Raw genomic sequence first — 18511 nt, 5'->3', positions numbered from 1 at the left:
TAATTAAAAAAATAAACAAATAAATTACATAGGAAAAATAAAGATAAAAAAGAACGTTATCAATAAATTTAAAATTTTAATTAATTTTTTAATAAAATACTTCATAAGAAGTTTAATTATTTCAGTTAGTTAAATTTGATAAATCTTTATATGTATATTAATCTAATAAATCCCCCAAGATAAATCGTAAAATCTTTAATAAAAATCAAAATCACACCCCAATGTTATGAAATCTATTGAGTCAAAATTCAAATTAATTAGAAAATCACTATCCATTTATTTAATGAAATTAACCAATTATACAAAATTATAATAAGGAGAAATTACGATGAGCTCTTTTGAAATTTATTATAATTATAAATATTTTTATTATTTGAAAAATTACAAATACATCTTTAAAATTTTCCCCATGACAACTTATTCTAGATGGTATTTGTCAGACAATCGTTAATTTCAACAAAAGTGTTTTTAGCGAATTAATACCAGAACATAATTAATTTAGTTTATTTAATTTTAAGGTAAATTACAACTACCTCCTCTGAGATTTGGTGTAATTATGAATATACTAATATTGTTAAAAAAAAAATAAATACCCCCCTAAAATAAAATAATTATGTTCCTAGACGGTAAGTGGACATTGATATTTTATCCTTATTGATTTTTTTTGAAAAATATAAAAAATTAAGATGGGTAAAATAAAATATATCATAGAGAATATTAGTTAATAATAATGTTTCATTTTTTTTTTAAAAAAATGCCATAAAATTATAATTGACAATTGAAAAAGATATTTTGGTTAGTTCAATAGAAAAATTGGATAAAAAAACTAATGAAAATTAACAGAAGACGCTCGTTGTTAGACGGATTTTAAAATTATGAGATATTTATAATTTTTCAAGCAACAATGAGTATTTATAATCATATCAAATTTTAGGAGAGGTGGCTGTAACTTATCTTAAATTTTACTTAAAAATTTGATTTTCTGTTTTCAAATAGATGGAGGGTAAATTTCATTTCTGACTAAACTTATATGAGACTAAGGGCCCATTTATGATTTATAAAGAAATGGGCTACTGCATGACAAAAGCCCAAAACATTAAATAGTGATGGCCCAACCACATGGATCAGTGAGATAATCATGTCTGGGCTTAGACCAAGTCAAACATAGCTTCTGCCAAATCCCTTAACCACCATTAACCGCCATGCACCACCACGTCTACCGCCAGTTACTCTCCAATTTGAATATCCATGATCATCTCCAGTCCACCCCCCCACCTCTATATAATCTGTGTCCAATCCTAGAATTACGATAATACCTCGGTCGAAGTCCAAAAATACTGCGAGAATTGAGAACATGGCTTCATTTATGAGGTTTTGCTTTGCCACTCTGTTTATTTTGGTCATAACAAGTTCTGCTCCGGCAACCACGGCGGAGGAGTTCAAGGTTGGTGGCAATGAGGGTTGGCGACAGCCCAATGCCAATGAAACTGAAATGTATAGCCGGTGGGCTGCAACCAAGAAATTCCACATTGGAGATTCTCTCCGTAAGTTAAAAGTTTGTCTCTTTACATGCAACTCTTGTCATTGTTCTATGTATTGTTGTTGCAGGAATGCAGTTAACGTTGTGTTCCAGTTTTACCGGAGCCCTAATTCTTTAACCCCTATAGGTTTCGAGTACAAGAATGATACGGTGCAGGTGGTGGACAAATGGGGATACTATCACTGCAACTCAAGCCACCCCATCTCATTCTTCCATGACGGCAACACCGTGATCAAACTGCAGCAACTCGGTCTGGTATATTTCGTGAGTGCCGACCCAGATCACTGCAAAAACGGGCAAAGAGTGACAGTCGAGGTGATACCGCTCCACCAGAATTCTCAATCACCATCACAGTCCTCTGATGCACCCCCTGCACCATCACTGTTCTCTGGAGCAAGATCATTCTTGGTTGTGCAAGAACTGGTTTTCTTTTATATAGTTGCTTCTGCCTCCTTCAACATGTAGGTAGCTTTAGAGTTGACGATCATTATTGGTTGTGCAAGAACTGGTTTTATTTCATGTAGTTGCTTCTGCCTCCTTTAACATGTAGGTAACTTTATTGTTAACGGCGGCTGGCCGACTGGTTATGTGTCATTCATCTAACTAAGTCAGTGTAACACCTGCAGGACTAATTACGAAACTATATACCTCAGAACAGTCGAAAACGAGGCATCCTGCTACATATATGAAATATCCTTTTCATGTAACAGGAGAAATTGTGTGTTATTTGTATAAGCAGGATTGCACAGCAAATTAACACAAAATCTTGGGCAGAATTTGTCAATATGATCAAACTCTCTTGAATATTTAAAGCTAAGCGCAGGGCATCAATGGCTTCATCAGATTATGTATTATTAATTGGAACATCAACACCAGAATTTCCGACATTCTTGATAATAGTGATGAATGCGTAAAAGATACAAGAAAGAAAAACTCATAGAAATCACAGAATGTAAGCGGAACAAAAAGGGCAATATTAGAGGGACTCCTGAAACTCATTGGCTGCCTCTTGATTCTTCCTTTTATTCAGTTCCTCCTCGTACTTCCTCAATCTTTCGTTCCACATCTCCTGCTCAAACGTAAACACAAACGTCAACTCAAAAGAGGACGAAACCCAGATCATGGAAAAAGAACAAGAAAGAGTTTGGATCAGAGAAGAGGATAAAACCTTGTACTTGAGTTCAGCGCGGTGCATACAGTAGAATCCGAGAATCCCCCCGAGTATAGTACCGGTAATAATCCGAAAATAACCCCATCTTGGAGACTTCATCGCCCCCACTAATTTACGTTTCACCGGTCTCTCGAACAGCAACAGAATCCCAATTAATTAAGATATTCAGCAGAGGAGCTGAGCAATGGAACCTAATGAACTGAAACCGCCGGAATTACGCGGCCGGGCTGTCACGCTCGAGTGCAAGCACCGCTTACTGATGAGTTTGGGGCAGTTGCGAACTGGATTTTAGGGGTAATCTGCCGAACGCTTTGATTTTAGGGCTTTCATTTGGGCCCTAAATGATTATCCCTTACAACTTGATTCAGCCTAATGGCCCATAACAGTCCATGCCCAGAAAGCAATAGTTTATAACATTTTCTTACTTTATTTAGCCATTGTTTGTGGCCCATAACTTGATTGTACTAGCCATTCTGCCATCCACGTTCATATAATAAATAATTTTTATATTTTAAAATATATTATAAAAAAAATAAGTTATAGAAATCAATACATTATATTTAAAAATAAAAAGTGAATTAATTTATTGAATATTATCGACAAAATAAAAAAAGTTTGTATAAACGATTCTCAAATTGTCATTTGTGAGTGAGAATAAATATTTTTTATAGTAATATAAATAGTAAATTACGTTTGTCATTCGAATTATGTTCGTTTTTTTATTTTGCTATCAAAATTCATTTTATGTTAACTTACCACATCAACTTTAAGGAATTTGCACTTTAAAGTAATATTTGGTTTCAAAAATTTAAAATTAATTGTCCACACACATTTGAGTATGATTTGCGCGTCAAACAGTTTGAATTCTTCCCTTTTTAGAAACGATGCTTAAGTACATTATCATTACATTAACTATCACTTATTAATTAATTTGATCAACCTTAATTGCCCAGACAGAATCCCATTAACTGAAATAATTATGAATTTTATTTTTGATTAATGAGTCATCAATATGTAATTATGAGGATAATATAATTAAGATTCCTCATAATGTAATGAAGAGGGGCGATTAGGGTTTGATCATCATTCAAACAAACAAGCTTGTATTACTCTTTGTCCCTTTGCTTCTGTCTCTCATCTTTCAAATCTTTAAAATCATCAGAATAGTGAAATAAAATCTTCCAAACCTTCATGTCAATTAGCTTAATGTTAAGTGGGATTTTTCAAATAATTAAAACAAAAATTAATATTTATAATGAAATATTAAATGTCATTTTCCACAATTTTGTTATATACTAATGACTGTGGCACGTTCAAATCAGAGTGCATAGTCAAATAAATAAAAATTTAAATCAATTTTTATTTTTAAATTTGTATTTTAATTAAAGATATTAGAAATGTTATAAAAAAATTAAAGTTACTGAATATTGAAAAGAGTAGACAATTTGATGATTATGAAAAGATGGAGAAAATTAAAAAAAAAATAAAAGATTATATAATTAGAGAGGACACAAAAGGGCATTTTCATTTAATAATAAAATAGATATATAAATTAACTGACAATAATCTAATTTTTGACATAATTTGATATAAAAGAAGTTAATATTGCCAAGAATTTTTATGTAGTTCGTTACTGTAAATAATTAGTGATATATTTGTATTTTTAATATATAATTGTAGTAACAATCACTTCACATTTCTGCGCTATGATTTATCTACACAAATCATTTTTATTTTTTTGAATAAATACCACTCCTGACAGCCAAAAAGGTAGTATGGGTAGTTTGTGCAGTGATATTGATATTTTTTTGGAATATATGTTTAATTTTTCAAAATGTATGGATGGTTCGTGTAAATGATGCTGAAGTTTTGATGAATAGATCATACATGTAATTTTTTATAAAACATGAGTGATTTTATATAAATAGACCATAAATCAAGAGATGCAGATATCATATCCTTAAATAAAACTTTACAGGCGATCAAAGTAGGTTTCTAAATAAATTTCGAATCCCATATAACTTAAAATTATCCAAATAAGTCCAATAAATTAATTTATAAGTTTTAAAATCCAAACACAACGTTACAATTTCTTGACAATAAATAATTACGTGGAGTTGATTGACTCATAATTAAATAATTACATTGAAAATAATGAACTAATTACATAAGAAGGTTCACCTCAAATATTTTATCAATCATAAAAAATAAATAAAATAAAATTGATGTCTTGCAATTTGGCCTAAGATGAGTGAGACAAGAGAATGAACATCAAAGCTAGAAGTTAAAAGAGAATGATTAATTATAATATATGGTGACTTGCAGCTCAAAAATGGAAGTCTTTTCAAGAAATCATTATAATCAAAGATCCCTAATGAAAATTAAACTTAGTTAATGGAGGTGCCCTACCTGCTAATTGTCGTCGGTTGCATTTGACAAGAAATCACTCCATCAATCACCTTTCAATTTCGACCAACTTTTTGTTGGTGTAAATCAATAGTCACGCCAACGGGGCCTAATTTAATTAGTAAAGTTGAGGCTTCATGACTATAAGATTATATCTTCGAACCCCACCAGAGTATGATATGTTATTCTACTTTAATAGTAAGTGTAGTTCTATTTTAGTAGTAGTTGTTGACTCGATGTAGTTATTTAATATTGACGATTGGTGTATGATTATTATAATCATTGATATTTGACATTAATGATTATAATTAATTTACTCAAAGAATCTACACATTAATTATTAATATTAAATATGTATTAAATAACCAATAATTATCATTAGTGGGACCGAACCCATGATCTCAAAATCACGAGGCCTCAGTTTTGTCAATTAAATTAGATTTTATTAGCAACTTTTGTGGTGTTTTGTTAAGCCACATTAATCAATATATCTATTAATTTGGATATTGAAAAGAAATTTAATTAATTAATTACTTTGTTTTTTTATTTTTTTTCTCTTTTTTCATGACAATGATGTCTTACCGAATTTTTATTAATTGATTTAACAGAATGAGTGAGGTATGCATGCATGCTCATTGTGTTTCTTGGTATTATTTAATTTAATTATGCATAAGTTGTTAGTATTGTCTATTTTCAAGAAAACATATATCTCTTGAACATATATATATGACCCTACAACTAAGTTGTCTGAAAAAAGAAAAATTATAATATTGGCAAACAGTCTTTAACATTTGTAACACTAATCGTGCAACATATCAACAGGGTTCTAGAAGGAATTAATATGATCAAATCTTTTAAGTAATCAGGTGCAAAACACATGATTATCCACTGCATTAATTGATGATTAATTTATAGATAGATTGCATTAAAAGTGCTGAGGTTAGATCAAATACTAAAAAAAAAACTTATTATTGTCTATATTTTATTTCTTATGCACTAAAAGCGGCAACACTCGATACAAATATTTTTCTTACTCATCATGACAAAAGTTATTAGTCATGGAAAAAATTTCCGTCATGGCTTTAAGCAATTGTTAATGTTTTAGCCAGGGAAACATGCAAGCAACCCCCTTGTGATATCGTAAATGAGCAAATTATCCCCTTATAAAAAAATAAATAGAGATTTACCTCTCTATATATTTTAAAATACAACAACTCACCCCCTATGATACAAGGAGGTAAATTACTTCATTTTAAAAAGTACAGGGGGGGTAAATTGCTAGATTTTTTTAATATGCTCATTTTTAATATCACAGAGAGGTAAATTGCTATTCACCCGTTTTAGCCACCTCATAAGATCAACTACGACAAATAAATACTGCATGATTGTGGTCAAGAACTATTTAATGCGAACATTTCTTTTAATCTTGGCAATCAATCATGATTAAATAATAATAATAAGAAGAAGAATTGTATTATTTTAACCACATCAAAATAATAATAATAATAATGAATGATTATCATACATAGTGGAGTTGAATGTGAGTGATGAGTTGAAATCTGGTTGTTGAGCATATAATGAATGTAAACAAGGAGATAAAGAGCAAAAAATGAGCTGTTTTTGCTGTTCCCAGAAAGCAATTTTGTGTAGGTGACAGCTTCCAATTTGGTATGAAAATTTTGTAGTTTTGACTTGTCTACTTTTTTCTTCACATAAAAACAAAGACTTTATTTAAAAAACAATATTTAGAACGTGACTCTGAAAATGATGTAATAAATAAATAAAACTTTCAAAGCCAAGCCAAGATTTCACATGCCATCAATTTTGGGATTATTTTAAGTCACCGAATCTACTCTGAAAACCTTCAAGAATGTCTGTCCTATTACTTTCTTTCTTTCTTTTTTCATTAATTATTATTAGATCCCTATAAAAATATAAAATTATAATTTTTCTCAAAAAAAATCTTTTAGAATTACACTTACACTTTCAATTCTCTAATTACGTATAGTTGTGCCCAGCCTATTAGGATTTGAAAGAAAAATGATCAAGTCGCAAAAATTTATATAAATTTTAAATTTTGTCCATCATAAAACATTCTTTTTAATTAATTAGTGACAAAAATAAACCATTTTCAACTCTATTGAGATTTATCATAATTACAAACACCTCCTGAAATTAATGTCCGTATAACAATACACCCCCTTACAATAAGCTGTGATGAAGGAGTATTTATTAGACGGTCATTATTTTTAGGGAGTGTTTTGTAATTTTTCAAATAAAAAGTGAATATTTATAATTACGACAAACCTCATAAGAGCCTATTGTAACTACCATAATAATAAAATGTTGAATAAATATATTAAAATAGAAAAACCATCCACATTTATAATATTTAAAGTTTAATTATGATGTTTCAATCTGACTACTGAATTAAGCCCTCGTTAGCAGCCCGAATTGTTTGAATTCCTTAGTGTCAAATGAATTATTAAAAAAAAAAAAAAATATTGAAACACATGATAATTGTCGAAAACACACAAATCAAAAACAGAACTTTTACGGCAACTGCGAATCTTAAAACAGTTTGGCAAGTTCAATAATTTATCAACACAAACGTTGTTATTTCAAGATTCCTAATTCACTGTTTTTAATGTTTTTTTCCCCAACTTGTTGATTTAATTAGTCCTGAATGCTGTATACCCATTATTTGCAGTTTCTCCCTTTCAATAAATTAAGTGTCGGTCAATTAGCAATATTGAGTACCCATAATTTTAAGGTTATGAGTTCAAATTCTACCAATATGTGAAATATTATTATATTTTAATTGTAGGTGTCTTTCTACTTTAATAACAGTTGTTGATTAGATTATCTTATATTGATAATTAGTGTATGATTATTATAGTTGTCGGTTGCTGTTAAATATAAATATTTTGATATTGATGACTGCAATATGTTTATTTAAGAAATAATAGTCCACTCTTTCGCTTCAAAATAAACTAAGGGGTTGTTTGGCTAGATTTATTTAAAAGATCTTATAAGTTGATCACACATTTTATAAGATGTTTTTAGAGCTTATAGGATCAATGTTAGATCTTATATTAAAAATAAGTTCACGATGTGTTTGGACACTTTATAAGATGTTAGTAATGATAAATTTATAATTAATTTAAAGAAGTTAATTAAGATTTTATAAATAAGTTGGCAACTGAAATTATAAACTCTCAAGCATCTTATAAGATATTTTAAAAAGCTTATAAGCTCACCCCAAACACCCTCTAAATTACAAGTCTCGAATTTTCAATTGTATCGTGTATTTATTAATTTACTTGAGTAGAAGTATTCTATATGTTGAACGATTGCATCATTTAAAACCTTAATTTATTAGAGACGAGAATCATTTAATATTATGATGATTATACTCCCGTCCTCTAAAATTTGATATAATTACACGTAAATACCATGTGGTTTGAAAAATTAAACCTCATGGAAGGAGCGTAATTATCCTTTTAATATTTAATATCTCTAACAGTAAATATAAATATCATTGATTAGTTCAGAATAATGATTGTATTATTAGTCTATAATTTTTTTAATTAATATAATTGCTCAATTTTCAACATGCAATCTTGACGTGACCCATAAATCCTAACAATTAATTAAGTTCTAGCCACCAATGATATTTAAATCTAAGTGGTTAAAATTAAATAAGTTTGAGATCAGGGGTTCGAGGCCCACCAAATATATGGGCATTTGTTTCACTTTATATGAATTTATTATATTTTATTTCACAGTTCTTATTGTATTAACGTAGTAATTGTATTGAATATCAATATATTATTTAATTTATTAAAATGATGATATAATAATACAATTATTATTTTAATTATAAAAATAATTAATAAAAAAACCGTGGTCATTATTGACAACAATTTGAATGGAAACATCATTTCTTTGTTGATTGGCCGGAAAAAAGCCTTGTTATGATTAGCCAAAAGCAAATTCAGCACGTTTTGAACCACATGACTCAGTATTTGTGAAACTTCATCTTATCACAATAGTTACAAAAATTAGGGACGTAAACGAAAAGAAAAGAGTTTTTTATCTCGTAAACGGCGGTTATGATATCGCAACACCAATTTTATTATTATATTAATAATATTTTTAAATTGATTATTTTTTTGTTTGTTGCTTTTTTCTTTCTTTTTTTTTTGAGAAATTTGATGTGTTGGTTTATATATACTTTTTCTTATTCATAATATATTTTAAAATATAAAATATTATTTATTATATGCATGTAAGAACAGTGCGTCACATCTGCTAGTATATATAAATAAAATAGATAAAATCCATAAATAGAAAAATTAACAATTTATTTGCAATGGTTAAGTGAATTTGTCCACTTCTGTTTCTTATTTGGATATTTTAAAAAACAAAAATAAGAGAGGTCAATTCAATAAGTTTCTTTTATTTATTTTTTTAATAAAATACGATAAAATTTAAACATAAATTCAAGACATTAATATTTCTAAATAATCAAATATATTCAAGTAAACAAGACAAGAAACTATTATAAAAAATATACAATTTATAATATTCGACATAAGAAAATCAAACAATCTATTTTCTTTTCATCTGTTTTTTATATGTATTTTGACAATAAGTTAATTTTTCTTTAATTTTATGCCGATCACATTGATATTATGTGAAATGATACCTAACGGTTTTGTTCTGAAAAAACACATCGACAGGGAAATGAGGTTACATAATGTGTGATGTTTGTCTACATCAATTAAAGTTAAAGTTTCGTAATCTTAATATTTAAAAACTTTTATATTTTATTCATGACTATATGTTAATAATAATAATTTTCCTTCTTAAAAAAAAAAAGGAAAAAGGGACAAAAATAGTGAATGATATTTCAGAGTGGTTTCAAATGCCGCATAATTAGTTGAGTGTGTCTGAAATGAATAGCCAAAGTGCCAGCACTTGTGAGAACGACTGATTGGAACGTGCACAAACCACAGCCTCTCACATTCTTTTCAATCTTTTATTTTTATTTTTTATTTTTAAAAAAATTACATTTTATTTTATTTTGCTTTTTTCTCTTCAATGATGTGAGAATTATTCAAATAAATAAAGTAATTTCTTTTTAATTTTTTTGAACATATATTAGACGATAGCTTACTTTTATTTGTCACGTTATTTACTCGATCATGAGAAATCTTAAGGGCCCCTACGATTTCATTTTCGGAATATTTAAAAAAATAAAAAATATTGAAAATATCATATTATATCTTTTAGTAGATATTTTAATCTGCAGTATAATGATTATCAATTTTTATATGGGTTTCGGAGAGTTTTAAAAGGAAGAGGTCCCATGAATAAAGTTAAGTCTCATCATACGTGCGGGTGTTTATTTCAATCAATATAAATCTGTAAGTTTATTGTAATTCATTCTATTATTCTTAATTATATTGATTGAACGTATGATTCTTTTAATTTATTAAAATATCAATGTAATTACCACTTCAAAAAAAAAGAAAAAGGGCGAGATTGAATTGGATTTTGCGCTCGTCATATTATTATTTATATTGAGTTCGTTTTAAAATAAGTTTGAAAACTACTCGAAATTAACATAAAAAATATTTTTTAACACGAAATTCATGATTTTTGGAGGTATTTTTCTTTCTTGGAAAATAATTAAATTTGACATAATTTCAGCGTCATATGTACGTCTCCTGCATCTTTTGTGTGTGATGAAAGAGAGAGAGTGAGTGAGGAAATTCCCAATATTGGTAAAATAGTGCATTTTAAAAACTTTCCTTATTTTTCATCTAATGTTCTTTTCAACTTGAACAGGAAAATTCAGCACATCAATCTCAATCTTTGCTTTTATGACATCAACAAATAATTAATATTATTGTTTATTCATATAATCTTAATTTTCTAATTTTAATATATTCCAAAAAATAAAAAAATAAATTTATTATTTAACAAAAATAATTAATTTTGATACCTCGATAAAGAAAAACTTAAAAAATTAAGAGTAAATTACAACGGGGACTCGCCCGAAGTTCATTGTGATTACATATACCATCTTATTGGTTGAAAAACCACAAATACCCTATAAAACTCACTATAAAAATCTAAAAGATTGGTGACATAAAAAATCAAGTTAAAATTTTAATATTGTCATTAATTATATATATTAAGGGACAGAAAAGTTTGTTTTCTCACAATAATGAATTTCATGATTTTAGTATTTTTTTTATTGTTATTATTATAAAATTATTATTAGCAAGAATTAATGATTAAAAAATATGCATAAAGTCGTCACTAAATACAATTAATTATTCATGTTATAGTGGCAGCCTAGTGACACTAAATAATAGTTGTTACTATATTAATTATGTCGTTACTTCACTTATTGTATTCAGTGACAACTTTATGTATAATTTTTGTCACTAATAATTATACAGTGACAAAATAAAAAATATTATCACTTAATAGTGATTAACGATCGTTTAACAAATATTCATTACAATATACTGTCACGAGGAGTATTTGTTAGATGATCGATAATAATAAAAAAATTATTTATGATCTTTTATATAATTAAAAATTAATTATAATTATAATAAATATTAAGGAGATGGTTGTGATTTATCCGAAAATTAATTAAAATGTGGTTATCGGCAAGGCAATAAACTTGGAGAAAGAAAAGTAAAATGAGTTACGTGGAGGGATATGGTGAGGGCATGTCGACAATGATTACCCATTACCCCTACATATATATCTTCCCCTTATCATCACTCAAATGTACCTCAAAATCATTCAATCATATACCAAAAGCGCATATTAAAAAAATAATTACCCAACGAGTTTGTTTTGACAACTTAGGTGCATCTAGCTGTCATAATTAAAAATACGATTCTAATTGCATGAGTTGGATCATTTTATACTATTCTTTTTATTACTTTTTTAGCACATGTCGGTTAATATATATATATATATATATATATAAGCCATAAGGGTAAAAATTGATTCTATGTATGACACACCAACTCTATGAATAAAAAAATAAAAAAAAATGTAAATTTAGCCAATGTAAATAAATTAATTGTAAAATTTACGAGATTTAATTCGATCTACAAAAAAATCAATAAATTCTATAGAAAAACAAAATTATAAATGTATTTTATATTAAAAATATAAATGAAATAAAATTACAACTCGCGACTAAATTTTCTACAGAGGTAGTTTTGTTTTAAGTATGTATTTTTTTTTTTATACTTGATTGGTAAGTTTAAGGTCTTGTTTGATTTGGTGTATGTCTATTTCTGAAAATTTCTTGCTCAAATTAAATTTGGTCGAATTAAACAAATAAAAGCAAGTAAAATACTCTTGACATGTGATTCGTCACTTTCTCTAAACTATACATTAATTACAACACAAGTGTATTACAGTTAAATTTGAATTTATTGAATGATGTAATGAATTGTATTATAAAAAAATTGGTAAATTGTATTTTGCCATCTGAACTATACTCGTTTTTATATTCTTTTTTTTTTTATTTTGTCTACTTTGCAAAATTTGCCTTTTGTCATATATGACCCCATTTTTTGTTAATTTTTCTATTGGAAAATCATTATATGATGTGTATATTCAAAAAATATCACATTGCATAACCCTTAAATATCACATGTACACTGCATATGATGTTTCTTCGATAAAATACTTAGTTACAAAAATATTTTCATAAAGTTGAGATGATAAGTCAATCAAAAAAATAAATAAATGTCAATATAAAAACGATCATTATTCAGATTATAAAATGTAATCCTAAAAAAATATTTATTACACCAGAAAATGACATTTTCAAGGTTTAAAAAAAAAAAAAGAAAAGGAAGAAGAAGACATTGAGAAGAATTGAGGTGTTAGAACATGGGAGAAGGAACAGGAAAAACAAATAGTCGATGTCAAATGCAAATGGATCCTAAGAAAATGTCTTAGTCTTGACAAAAATCCACAGACTATGACATAATTAGTGCCAAGGAAAAAGGTGTAACAATAATTAAGGATTTTCTTCACACGCTTTTTTCTTTTCTCTAATGGGAGCAAATTATTATTAACTAAACTCGTGATTTCATTTGCTACGTAAATTCTGGATGTCATGATCTTATTCGTTGGACTTCAGAGTTTGTCTTTGTACCAAAAAAAATTGTATTTCACATCCCATTAATTAGCTTTTTCCCGACCTTGATCCAATTATTTTCGAACTTGTCATATTATATTTTATAATTTTAATTTTTTTAAATTTTAATTTTATTAAATTTATGATAAAAATAGCACACACATCACACGAGCTAGTTCCGTTAAGTCTGGAGGGAAAGTAACATTATTTTTGTTGAAACTTAATGAAATTAAGGTTTGGAATTAAAATTATAAAATACAATATGGTGAGTTTAGAATTAATAAAATTAAAATTATAAAAGGCTAATTATGAAACATAAAATACAATTTTGACTGCATAGCATAATTAGCACAATTATATTGCCAGATATATACTGGAAATATTTTGAGTATGTATACATTTATATTTACAGTGTAATCGATGAACTAAATCTCACAAAAATAAAAAATAATTTAAAAAAGCAGAAATAATTTTTGGAGGAAAAACCGTAATTTGTACAATATACGTGTAATTGTACGTACATGACATCTACATCTAAAGTACAAGCAAGAAAGCACAAGGCACACGTCCACGCTTTAGCAAGCCCATTTCCGTATTTCAAAGCTGCATGAAATCAAACTCCCCCAACCTCCGGCCAACTCATCGGAGAAATACTCGCAGAAGTCCTTATCCAACTCCCACCACGGCGTATGCAGCCCGTCCGCCGAGTCAACCACCGCCAACTCGCTCCGCGACTCGGTCGAGTCGTAGCGCCCCTCCAAACTCGGCAGCTCAATTATCTCCCCGAGCTCATCCGACGCCGTAGTACTCGCCGTAGAAGAAGAGCACAACGGGCTGAGCTCCTCCATAGCCGCGGCTTTCGCCGCCGCGGCTTGCACGTCCCTGGGCGAGAGTGAAGCGGGGCGGGGCAGAGACTCAGTTAGCTGAGGGAAGTTGAGAATCGCCGAGTCTCCCTTGATGCTCAAAGCCGCCACGTCGTGGGCCCGCGCCGCCATTTCAGCGGTCGGATAAGTTCCGAGCCAAATGCGAGACTTCTTCCGAGGCTGGCGGATTTCGGAGACCCATTTCCCCCAGCTGCGCATCCTCACGCCTCTGTAAACTGGGTGCTTGTTCCCACTATCCCTAGCTCTTTTCTTGCACTTGTTTTGACACGGGTTATCAGCGGAGGAGGATGAGGACGCTGATGAAGCTGAAGAGGCTGAACAGGGTGGTGGCTCAGGCATATCTGGTCTGAGAATGGTGGGTGAGGACGATGGAGATGGAGTGTAGAGAGAGAAAGTGGGAGGAGGGATGAGAAGTGAGGTGGGTGCAATTAAGTTATAATTTATATAGTGAAGGGAGAAGGGAGAGTAAGTTGAGTTGAGGTATGAATATGAATATGATAGAAGCAAAAATATGTGTGTGGTTTTGATTTTTGAAGCAAAAAGGGGAAACATCAAAATCCGGCAATATTAAAGACACGAATTATCAAGTGTACGTTGGAGTGTGATAGTGATTGGGGGATAATTCCATACATTTTCACAATTTCTAACCTTCCTAACTTATATAAATAAATTCCTCTCTATCCTCATTCTCTAATTATAAATACTCTTATAACTTCAAAAATTATTATGTTGATTTTTTCTTCAAACAAATATATTTGAAAATATAAATAAAAAAATCTTATGGTGGATTATTAAAGTAAATAATTCATTGAAAATATTAGTTCATAAGAATATCTCATAAATTTTTAAAAAGTATATAAAAATTTAATTTATAATTTAAAAAGATATTTTGGCAGTTTACACTAAAAATTAGATAAAAAGTTAATAGAATAGACCAATTGTTACACAGATATTAAATTCAGGAGATGGTATTTTATAACTTTTTAAATAAAAATGAGTTACTTATAATTATTCACTATTTTAAGAATTGCTGGTACTAATAATAATAATATACTCCCTATACATATATCACATCATAGTATTGCCCTATTTATGTTTTGGGCATGTTAGAGTTGAAATCTAACACTGCCCTATTTGTTCCATTAGTGTCATACTTATTACCAATCAATTTAAATAAACTCACATTGCAAATTTAGTCAAATTTTTTTGAAAAAATAAAGTTTCTAAATATAAAATGCAAATTACGATTTTAAAAATACTCAAATAACGAAATTTACTTTGAAAACTTCAAAACAATTTTATCCCAAAGGTGATGAAATTAAATATTAGGGTAAATACATCGACACTCCTTAAAATTGAATTTAATTACACAAACACCCTTATTTTTTTTGTAAAATTTCAAATACATCCACCGTGGGTTATCAATGTAATGTACCGCTCGCTGCCTTTTCTAATATTATATATAAAACTCGCAAGAGATTGTCAATGTAATTTCCCATGTACTTTTACACAATTACAAATATAACTTTCGGGAGAAAACTTTAAAATATATAATTATAATTTAATTTATAAAAATTAAATTTAATTTTACGGGTGTCCACATAAATTTACCTTAAAAATAAATATCTTATATTTTTTTTAAAACTTTATATTGGCCCGTGACTCCATTTAAAATGCAAGCCTGGAAGCCCATCAAATTGCATCTACAAAATGTTACACCATAAAAAGAAGTTACCTTTTTCATTAATTCTTGAAATATTATTCCACGACAGTTTTCTTTCTTTCTTATTAGTTTTTTTTGTCTGCAAAATTCTATTCCGTTCTTAAGGTGGTGTAGGGTTGTCCCAGTCTAGGTAAGAAAAGTATTTAATATTTGAAAGAAACAAAGCATCCGTTTGGTGACACACTTTTGTCATATTATTTAATGCTATTTCCTAACATTTTTATTATGTCATGTACACAATTTATGCCATAAGCAGAGTTGCCAAAATATTGAGAGGTGGGTATGCATTCCACATCGATTCTAAATGAAAAGTTTTCACATTTGTAGAGTTTAAACATGTGTTTTTTTTTTCAGCATAAAATAATAAAATTAACACGAAAAACAAATGACTTTTCATTATGATAAAAAAAAATGATCAATACAATTAATCATGAACGTATAATAAATATTAATTATTGTTTCTATAAATCATGCCAAATCAAAATTAAAAACCATTAGGCGGTATTCTACGCATAACAAAATATGACAAATATTAATTAATTCTAATTATTATAATTTTTTTTTTTGGGTGCGTGATAAAATCAGATCGAGAATGCATCGCATGTCGTATTAATATAAATATATTATATATTTGTGTGAAAAATAAATTAACTGTAATAATATATTTCTTGCATAAAAAAAATATTAAAAATAATAGGAAGTATAGGGGGAGAGGGCAGGTCTCCATCGCCCACGTACACAAATATGTCCGTTGAGGTGTCTATTTTTACATTTTTGTCCGTTGCAGTGACACTATTCAATTTCCGAGCTCCACGTTTCCGACTACGACTTCATGAAATGACTAAAATGAGCTCCTCATTACCACCTATGATTGAGACGCTTTCAGACCTAAAATTTCGTCTAATAAACAATTTTTTGTACTATACGTACCGTGTTCGTTTTGTAATAATTTTTACATAATTTAAATGGTGAATCGCAACAACTTCTATTGAAATTTAATACGATAATAAATTCTTTTTCAATTTGTTATTTAAAAAATTATGTTTATTCTATTAATTTTAATAATTATCTAATAATTAGGTTTATAGTCCAAATTCATTGGTTCTCGTTATGTTTTTATTCATTTTTTGTGGTTAACAAATCAAAATGATCTTGTGGACTATTGATTATAGTTTGGGATAATTACTCGACTCTCATGAAATTTTATGTAATTACACATAAAAATATATAGTTTGTAAAATTATATATAGTATCAATTAAGTTGCTTTTATCTATCAAATAAGTATATTTGTTAGTCAAAATTCATCAAATTTATTGATATTTATAAAAAAAATATAAAAACTCATATTTACCCCGATTGATTTGTTGTTGACTTATTATAGGTCAAATAAATTTTTTAATAATTTCTTATACATTGTTATACATTAATGCATGCAATGACGTATACAAGGGTAGTTTAGTTAGATAAAATTTGTTTGATCTGTAATAAGTTAATAATAAGTCAATCGAGGGTAAATATAATTTTTTTTACTAATATTAAACGAATTCAAACATCAGGGGTATTAGACATAATTTTTCAAATATCTGTGGTAATAGGGGTATTTTTTTCAAACTATAAGGAGTTTATGTGTAATTACACTAAACGTCAGAGGAGAGGAGTATATTTATTCCAAACTCTAATTTTTATTTGTTCATTTTTTTAATTATTTTTATGGACCTTGGGGATTTTTTTTATATAATTTTTCAATTTTTTCTATCCAACTCATTTAATTTTAAAATTTTTAACTTAAAAAAATAATAACAAAGGCAAAATTGACATAATTTCTTCATCAAACATTATGGGATATTTTAATTTTTCAAAAAATAAAAAGGTATTCGTAAATATGTCAAATTTTAAAAAAGTTTGGTATAATTTATAAATTGAAGTTTATAATTTAAATTTTACTACATCTTTTATATAATATAAATATATATTAATATTTTATTTAAAAATAGAGCATAGTATAGAATTCGAAATAAAAAATTAATTGAATGTAGATTGGAAGCAAATAAAGGTACTAAAATGTAGCATGGCATGAAAAGATGTAGTAGGCAGAAGCTAGTCTGGGCTGCTTTGCTGCATTATTGATTGTACCTTGGTCCTGCTTTCAGTACATGTACTTTCTGTTCTTGTCTCGTTTTCCACATTTTTCTCATTCACTACCCTATCTCATCTCCCCTATTATGATATTAAAATAAATAAATCAAAATTCCTCAAAATTCTGCAAAATGAGAATTTGCACATTTTTTTTTAAAAAAATACTGTAAAGTCGTCAGTCAGAGCTACGACTTCACATGCTTTTTTTTTCCTTTAATATTAAGTAACAACTTCACATGGTTTGTTTTGTTTTTTTTTAATTAATGGGTGTTTAATTAAAAATTCATGATAAATCTTTAATAATTAATTAATAATAAATTTAATATTTTTATTAATATTGTGTATAAGAAATTAAAAATATTCTTATTGTGTGACTTCACTCAAAATAATAATCACCAACCAATATTTTTTTTTCAAAACAATTATTATTAGAATATTTTTTTAATAAAAAGTAATTGT

General features: G+C 28.2%; 2 protein-coding genes across 2 annotated transcripts; one reads left to right on the top strand and one right to left on the bottom strand.

Annotated features, from left to right (window-relative positions):
- The first annotated feature begins 1088 nt into the window (after positions 1 to 1088).
- On the top strand, positions 1089 to 2084 carry ENODL7 (early nodulin-like protein 7). The gene is made up of 2 exons (XM_011074107.3): positions 1089 to 1544; positions 1668 to 2084. Exons 1-2 carry the CDS (start codon positions 1355 to 1357, stop codon positions 2003 to 2005), a joined length of 528 nt encoding a protein of 175 aa, XP_011072409.1. The 5' UTR covers positions 1089 to 1354; the 3' UTR covers positions 2006 to 2084.
- Positions 2085 to 13645: 11561 nt separating this feature from the next.
- On the bottom strand, positions 13646 to 14678 carry LOC105157670 (dehydration-responsive element-binding protein 3). Its single transcript, XM_011074106.3, has one exon. The coding sequence runs from the start codon at positions 14529 to 14531 to the stop codon at positions 13884 to 13886; it is 648 nt and encodes a 215-aa protein (XP_011072408.2). The 5' UTR covers positions 14532 to 14678; the 3' UTR covers positions 13646 to 13883.
- Positions 14679 to 18511: the final 3833 nt, after the last annotated feature.

The sequence above is a fragment of the Sesamum indicum genome, linkage group LG3 (genome assembly GCF_026168435.1).
Source record: "Sesamum indicum cultivar Baizhima isolate 11 linkage group LG3, ASM2616843v1, whole genome shotgun sequence".
Taxonomy (NCBI): Eukaryota; Viridiplantae; Streptophyta; class Magnoliopsida; order Lamiales; family Pedaliaceae; genus Sesamum; species Sesamum indicum.
Note: the sequence above shows the minus strand (reverse complement) of the source record. Positions and strands in the feature narration are given on the sequence as shown.

Excerpts from the sequence above, each read along its gene's own strand:
- ENODL7 (XM_011074107.3), top strand. The coding sequence starts at position 1,355 with ATGGCTTCATTTATGAGGTTTTGCTTTGCCACTCTGTTTATTTTGGTC. Across the intron at positions 1,545-1,667 it reads CCACATTGGAGATTCTCTCC|GTTTCGAGTACAAGAATGAT; the intron begins GTAAGTTAAAAG and ends TAACCCCTATAG.
- LOC105157670 (XM_011074106.3), bottom strand. The coding sequence starts at position 14,531 with ATGCCTGAGCCACCACCCTGTTCAGCCTCTTCAGCTTCATCAGCGTCC.